We start from the raw sequence: 7,612 nt of genomic DNA on the forward strand, positions 1-7,612 counted from the left end.
TAATTAGAATTAAGCTTTATTTTCCCAGTACGGCATACAGTTGACATGTTTGTTTTTAAACACTCAGTCCTTATGACCAAATACAGTCGAAGGAAAATGTGGACCCGAACAACAGATATACACCACGTGCAGATATAACAAACAAGGATAGAGTATTTGGGATGTCTCAATTGTAAACAGTACAGCAGCAATAAAAAAAACCTATGCTATGGCGTCCAAAGTCGGATCAAAGTAACAGTAAGATGCACCAAGGCAACAATTGGCTTGAAAAACAAAACAACACTTGACAGTTGCCTGGCAAACTAAAAGGAAACCCTGAGAAAAACCATCATCTCTATCGTTACCGCTTCATGTCAGAATATCAAACGGGTTTTGTCAGAGCTACAAAAAAAGAGAAATAGCAGGATTTAGGGAGCAAATGTCACTAAAGCCTTTAAGTGGTCGAACTTCCTAGGAAATTTGCATGAAAAGCGTTGGGCATCTGTCGTTTAGGACAGTTGAGGCCTACAGGCTAGCAGAGCAGGGATGAGGTTGCGCAAAGCGGAACTAGCACGACCCACCTGACGCAGGCTTGGCAGCATTTCCAACAAAGTAGGACAAGATACAACCTGAACCACCTTTGCATGCTTTGGTCCACGAGCTACCTATTTGAACTTGGGGGGGGGGGAACTAGGCTGTCACCCTTATGTTGTGATATCAGTAACGTCAGTAATGTTCCTTTGTCTCTAACGGGAAAAAAAAAAAAACCTGTATAAAAATTATATTGAAGCATTAAATAGTACACTGCATATATGCTGATTACATTAAAAAAATAAAATTAAAAAAACTTTTTTTTTTTTACTTTCAAACAGTCTATTTGACACGCAACATTAAGAATATTTGCAGTCGATGGAGAAACGACTGAAAGACAATTCTCCCCATCGGTTCTGGCTTAGAAATGTAAACATTCGGCCAAGGTCCGATAATCCACTGCGACAACAGTTCAACGGTAATAAGGACATCCGACGAAGCACTCACCCCAAACGTATTCCACATACAAAACAGACGTAGCACTCTCCCTTCACCCGCTATCTAAAATGATGAAGAAACAAAAAAAATTATAGTATGACTCCCCGCTTCGTTGACTGTGTTGTATTAGCTAGCGAAGCGTTGGATTGTTTTTCTACGATGTCTAACTTCTAAATTATTACTTAGAGAGGTTTCAATATTTGCCAAAAAAAAGAAAGCCTATTATTTTAAAGATTTTAAACTGAAGAATTTGGATTGGTTCATATATCTATGAACAGTCTTACATTGAACTGTCTTTTATGAAATAATAAAAGCCCAACATTTGGGCAAAATGTTCTGCTAGTTTCAGTGGCTGCAGACACTGAAGCCCAAATAGCAGGGTCCCCCCCCCCCCCCCCCCAAAAAGGAGGGGGGCTGCCTCAATCCAGCGCCAGAAATGTGGAACGAGGGCAGGCAGCACAGCAGCAAAAGGAGAGCTCGGCTTAACTGTTGGCCGCTGCCTTAGTGCTTATCACTTGCTCTTCACCGACAGCCTTTAGCACCGTGACCTAGAAAAGCACACAAAAAAAAACGGCATTATCGAGCCACACTCGTTTCTTTCCCAAAGACATGCAAAACGAGATGAAAGAAACTTACGAAAAACTCATCCCCAAACTGCGTTTTCTTCTCAATGTCTTTGCCCAACTCTCCTTCGGGCAATCGAAGGTCTTCTCTGGTGTTGGCAGAGTCGTCCATCAGGCTCAAAAAATCATCGTTCATACCGAGAACCTAGATACGTCAATGCAAACACGGAAAGTCTAAACAGGGGACGTCTTCAGGAGAACGGAAATCGTTTGCTGCATCACCCCAAAACAAAAACTATTTGGACAAATTCATGTCTGCAGGGGAGGAAAGCATTCCTGAAGCCACTGGTTTTGGGGGGTTTATGGTTTTTCCCCCCTTTCACTGATTCACTGCTCGAGAGGAACCAGTCAGGCAGACTTGTTAGCCAAGAGGCAACCTGTTTAGCAAGTTTGCTGTACATCACGTTCTCACAGAGGTGTGACACGCCCTGTTAGGAACAAGGCACGTGTGTCTAATATAACGCCCAAAAGAAGAAAAATAAACATCTTTACGTCAAAAAAATGCCCACATAAGTGACCACACACACAAAAACCCTGGGCTAAGGATTTCAGAGGCCTGGAAAATCTTCCAGGACAAAGAAATTGTAACTATCTAGGTATTTAACTTGAGCACTTCAGCAAGTTGAGGTTCCGGGGGTCACGTTGCCAACGTGCAGCAGGCAGAGAATCCATAAACCTGTTTTCTGGGGTAGGTCACGTGACATCCACAATTTTGGCATGCGTAATTGCGAGTTACATCAGTCGCCAGCAGAGGGCGACATTGCCCTGTCGCCTGAATTTGACGATTTGGTTGAATTCTTACTCTGTAAGCGGTACTTGAACTACAATACTGTAGTTTTGATTTGTGCGGGGCACTCACAAAAGAAATGTTTGGGTTTAGATCTTCTTTCAAGACAAAAGAGCAAGTATCCAACCGAGCCAACATCCCACCTGGTATTCTGTCCTCTTCACATTGGGAACGTTCATGTTATGAGTAGATGGACAAAGATCTTCATACTTCTTGCCAGTGAAAATGTCAATTCCAACAAGATGGACCTATAAACATCATTTTTTTAAAGATTAGCTTCTGTTGTTGTGAGCATTGTGGGTGTTGGGGTCACGCAGGGACACTGACAGCTGACATTTGTGTTTGATTTACCTTGGCATGGCCGTGTTTGCCAGTCTTGGAGGTAGACATGTCAACAATCTTACAGGGACGCCCTTTAAGCATGACATAGCCATTCTTCCTCAGGGAAGAGGCCTGCATAGGGAATGTGGCAGATGCCCCAGATTCGCCAGTCTCAAAATCTTCTTCCATGCTTATGTTGCTGTATGAACACAATGGGTGATCTTTTTAGAAAGGTGAAATTAAAAAGAAAAGCAATCATGCATATATATGGCATACCTTCCCATGAATATAGTCTTATTTTATGAGTCCTAATAAAGTCCCCAAAGCGACAGTGGTGTCGTTAAGACGTCAGAAGAGCCGAAATGTGTTTAGACGTATAAAAGTGGCGATACTGGCGACCATGGGCCAAAATGAGCGTTTTTTCATTGTTTTAATTTTTAGGGATTGCTACCTGTGTAACCTGAAACAGCCGTCAATGGTCTTCATCTCAACGCAGGTATGCTTTAGAAACAACATCATTTAAAGACTTTTTGCAAAGGTGTAATTGTGTTTTCTTATCGTAATATCACGGGGGGTTATTGAGGAAGGTTTAAAATAAAAACGGCGGTAGAATGGCCGCTAGTCGTGTAGGAAAAGCCACATTGACGTTTTTGCCACGGTGGCCCACACCCAAAAGACGTGACACGAGTTGCTAAATATTAGCTTTCCCAAAATGGAGTCTCTTCCGGGCCAAGTTACTCATTAACCGCACAGGGTTTCGCGGCAGTCTTTTTTTAAATTCACAAATAAGAGCAAATACATCCGTTTGTGGACTGGCAATACAAACAATGTGAACTTACCTTTGTGAACTGCTGACGCCACAAGAAAAAAGGAACCCGAGTTGCTTGCGTAAAATCTTTTATATGGCGGAAGTGCAGGTAACCGCTCACGTGATCAGTGTGCGATGGGTGGAGCCAATCACCTTTAAGATGTCAGTGGAGCTCGTGACCATATTTGGGCAGGTGACAAAAAAAATGGCGTTTACGTTTGTTGCGTACCTGTAGCCCTATTTGAATAAAGTCATTTTTTTACACATTCATTCAATAAAATAGTCATTTGTACTTCCGTTGTTAATTCAAGTACAAATGAGTGCATTAAATAAAGTATTAGGTACATGCATGGATTGTTCTATGTATTCATTTTGCTTTTAATTTGGATTCTATCATCAAATAATTGGTCAAACACGTAATTGCACCTAAAATAATACCACAATGAGGTAGTTCTAGTAATGTCATTAAGCAATTAATTAGGAAAAAAATGCATAAAATATTTCAGCATGATTACAGTAAAAGAAACCTCACATACTAAAGATTACAATAATGAAGTAAATGCAAGGAAAGTAAATATCCTGTAAACAACAAAGGAGCATACATTCATATGAGAATAAGGAGGGAAAGTAATAATTTACAAAATGTATCAATGTAAAAAAGTGAAACTACGACAAGAAAGTCCCAATAGGTAAGAAAAACATCCAAACAGATAAAACAAGCCTTTTGAAAATCAAATGCCAATTAAGTTAAAATATCTCATGGAGAGAGGAAAAATAAACGGCACAAGAATATGATGTAACATTACGGGAAGTACAAGAAGGTGTGACGACCAAATTATAGTCACATTTGTATTACAATAATGTTGTGTGCTAAGGTAAAATTCTAGCTGTTAAGAGAAAAAACTATTACCCCCACGCACCTTGTTAATGTCGCTTTTAATAATGTTAATGTTCCTTTTAAAGCTCAAGACAGTAATACTGACAAGTTGGAGGTAAAATCAGAGGCTCCTCTCAAATCATTAGGTATTAACCTCCAAGTGACGATAGCTTGCTCGACAACGGCAGGTCTGCAAATACCGTAATGTAGGATGAAATTGTGCAACAAAAATTCTTCAATTCTGGCAGTTTTCCCACACTTATTGCAGATTTCTCAACTGATGAATAGCTTTCCAACTCTGAAATATCTTTTGCAAACCATTTGTCCACAAATTGCACACGCTAGGTCCCTCAAGCATGCGTCGCTGTTTTGAGCTGCTGCAATTCCACGTCGTCGCTCTTGGCGTCGTGCGGCGCCTTTTTGCCACCCTTTCGGAAAAGCTCGGCGATCTCCTCAAAACTTTTGCCCTTGGTCTCTGGCACTCTCATGTACGTGAAGGCCGTGAAGCCGAAAAGCAGCGCAGCAAACATGAGAAAGACGTACGCGCCCAGCCAGTTCTGAAAGGCAATTTAACAGTGAGGAGTCTCTCTTAAAAAGAAACAGATTTGTCCAGACTACGGCTCCTACCTGTATGTAGGAAAAGGTCATGCCTACGATGAAGTTGCTGGTCCAGTTGCAGCAGCCGGCGAGGGCGATGGCCGCCGGCCGGGGCCCTTGGCTGAACAACTCGGCTACGATGAACCACGGAATGGGACCGGGCCCGATCTCAAAGAAGGCCACAAAAAGGAAAATGGCCGACATGCTAACGTAGCTCATCCAGGTGTACTCGCTCTGCAAGGAAAGACGACAACCCCGGTGGTATCGGAATCTCGTTCCCAGGGCAGAATTGGACAAACCTGGAACTTGAGGCCGACCGTCATGGCCACGGCGCAGAAGCACATGCCGCCCAGGCCGGCCAGGGTCAGTGTTCGCCTGCCGGCCCGGTCCACCAGCGCCACCTGGAACACACGAGTAGTGCGGATGAAGTATAGCCACACATTTCTACAACCAACAAAACTAGCTAGACAGATCTGTAGCTACATCAATAGCAACTCACCGACACCAGAGTGAAGATGATGTTTACGGCGCCCATGCCGATGGTGGCATAGACGGGTTGACTGACGCCGGCCCGAGCGAAGATTGCCGTGGAGTAATAAAAGATCTTGAACAACAGAAAATGGACCATTCATTGAAGGGATTCAAATGTAAAAAGATAAGAACACTCACCGCGTTGATGCCCGACAACTGCTGAGACAAGTGCATCACGAGCGCCACAAAGAGCTGCCGCCTGTACACCGACGAGCACATCTTGGGACACAATACACCAGAGTTGTGTCAATATGCGGGGAAAAGAGCACGGGGGAAAAATTCCAAGCGCGCTACACCAACCAGAGACGAGATGGAGACCCGAGGCACCTTGTCCGCCTCCTCCTTCTCCCGCCTCATCTCCTCTAGATCGGCGGACGCGTCGTACGGGCCTTTTAAGCGATACAGACCTGCCGCAGAGCGTGCAAAAGTCAAACTTTTGTTTTATTTAATAGGGGTTTGTCGGGAGTGTCTTTCCGTACTTTCCTGAGCCTCTAGTTCTTTTCCCAGAAGGATATAGAGGTAGCGCGGGCTTTCGGGGCACAGCGGCAGAAGTAAAGACTGTAGAATGGCAGGGGCTCCCGACAACGCCAACAGCAGGGGCCACATGTCGTCGTTACCCAGGATGAAGTCCAAGCCGATCACCTGCCCATGACGTGTGTGTTACGATGAAGAAACATGGATGCGTGGCTTGGAACGCCCCCTCCCCCCTCCTACCTGGCTGATGAAGATGCCAATGACAATAGCCAGCTGGTGTAAAGTCCCCAAGGCTCCTCGGTAAGCTTTGGGCGCTATCTCGCCGATGTACATGGGCACCAGGCCGGACGACAAGCCTGAAAACACACACGCATAAACATATGATAGCCTGAGATGATGAGATGATGCAAGGCGGCTCACCGCAGTAGAAGCCCATGATGGCGCGGCCGGCGATGACCATGATGTGAGCCCGCCAGATCTTGCACAGTCCCATCAGGATCCCGCTGGCTATGGCCAGCACGTTGATCATCAACATGCCCTTCACCCTGATATTCACACCAGACTTACTTCATTACAAAAAAATCAATCAAATAAAACCATTTGTTTGGACACTAACAATTATTCCTGATCGGTGACTATGGATCCATTTGGGATTTTTACTCCGTTGCTTCCTCACCTGCCTCTGAGCTCTCCCACGAATCTCACCAGGAAGGAGGAGAGCACGCCGCCGACGGAGAAGATGGCCACAGACAAGGACCAGTACATGAGCACGTCCGGATGGACCGGCTCTTGCGCGCCGTCTGCCCTTCGGCTGTCGTTGAGCGACATGGGCTCGGCTTCCACACCCAGCGAGCGTCCATAATGTCTCTCGATCACCTGGCGTGCAAAAAATTTGCAAAGTCGTCAATGATAACTACAACAGTCAGCATCTTGTTCATCAAAACGTGAAGTTCTTATTAACAGCCAGACTTACTTTGAATTACTATAGATGCAAAGCCACTGAATTTGGTTGATCAAACACACCAAAATCAGTCAATCAAGTCATTGCATTTTGTCTTTAAATGAGTTTGATTTTTATTTTTATTTTTACTGCTCTAAGAAAAATAAAATTACAAAAGCTCTATAAAACAAATGTATTCAGGGCAAATATCATTTTTAGCGTACAGTATGTTGTGGGCCACTTAAAAATAGACAATGGGCCACAAAAGGCCCCCTGGCTGCAGTTTTGACACCACTGTCAAAAGTAAGCAAAGTGCTAAAAAGACTATTGGGACATTGAAAATTGTTTTGAAATATTTTCTAACTTTCAAAGACAGGTGACAACTTAAGATCTACTCACCCGTTGCGGGGCGTTAATGACTCCTATGCTGTAACCGTACTGCAGAGAGCCCAACACTGCCGTGAACACGGCCAACCCCAACGTGGCCGTCAGCTCCTGCAACAATGAATAATATTGAAAGTGAATCCTTTTTTACAAGACTATGACTCACGATACATAAATGTGAAATTACCTTTCCCGGCTCCATAGTATGTCACCCACCACCAGAGCTCTTCAGTGGGGAGGAGGGGGAGCTAATGATCAATGT

The 7,612-nt window shown here is 44.2% G+C and overlaps 2 protein-coding genes across 2 annotated transcripts; both read right to left on the bottom strand.

Annotated features, from left to right (window-relative positions):
* LOC147044959 (eukaryotic translation initiation factor 5A-1-like) lies at positions 1-3,686 on the bottom strand. The gene is made up of 5 exons (XM_085932636.1): positions 3,579-3,686; positions 2,770-2,938; positions 2,562-2,666; positions 1,645-1,776; positions 1-1,556 (listed from the first exon to the last, which is right to left on the bottom strand). Exons 2-5 carry the CDS (start codon positions 2,926-2,928, stop codon positions 1,491-1,493), a joined length of 462 nt encoding a protein of 153 aa, XP_085788762.1. The 5' UTR covers positions 2,929-2,938; positions 3,579-3,686; the 3' UTR covers positions 1-1,490.
* Positions 3,687-3,899: 213 nt separating this feature from the next.
* slc2a2 (solute carrier family 2 member 2) lies at positions 3,900-7,602 on the bottom strand. Its single transcript, XM_085932635.1, has 12 exons — positions 7,538-7,602; positions 7,366-7,461; positions 6,703-6,902; positions 6,447-6,571; positions 6,267-6,382; positions 6,032-6,194; positions 5,853-5,959; positions 5,691-5,771; positions 5,521-5,625; positions 5,321-5,422; positions 5,052-5,255; positions 3,900-4,981 (listed from the first exon to the last, which is right to left on the bottom strand). Exons 1-12 carry the CDS (start codon positions 7,550-7,552, stop codon positions 4,775-4,777), a joined length of 1,521 nt encoding a protein of 506 aa, XP_085788761.1. The 5' UTR covers positions 7,553-7,602; the 3' UTR covers positions 3,900-4,774.
* Between the last annotated feature and the right edge of the window lie 10 nt (positions 7,603-7,612).

Source organism: Syngnathus leptorhynchus, chromosome 15, assembly GCF_054491065.1.
Source record: "Syngnathus leptorhynchus isolate UIUO chromosome 15, UIUO_Slep, whole genome shotgun sequence".
NCBI lineage: Eukaryota > Metazoa > Chordata > Actinopteri > Syngnathiformes > Syngnathidae > Syngnathus > Syngnathus leptorhynchus.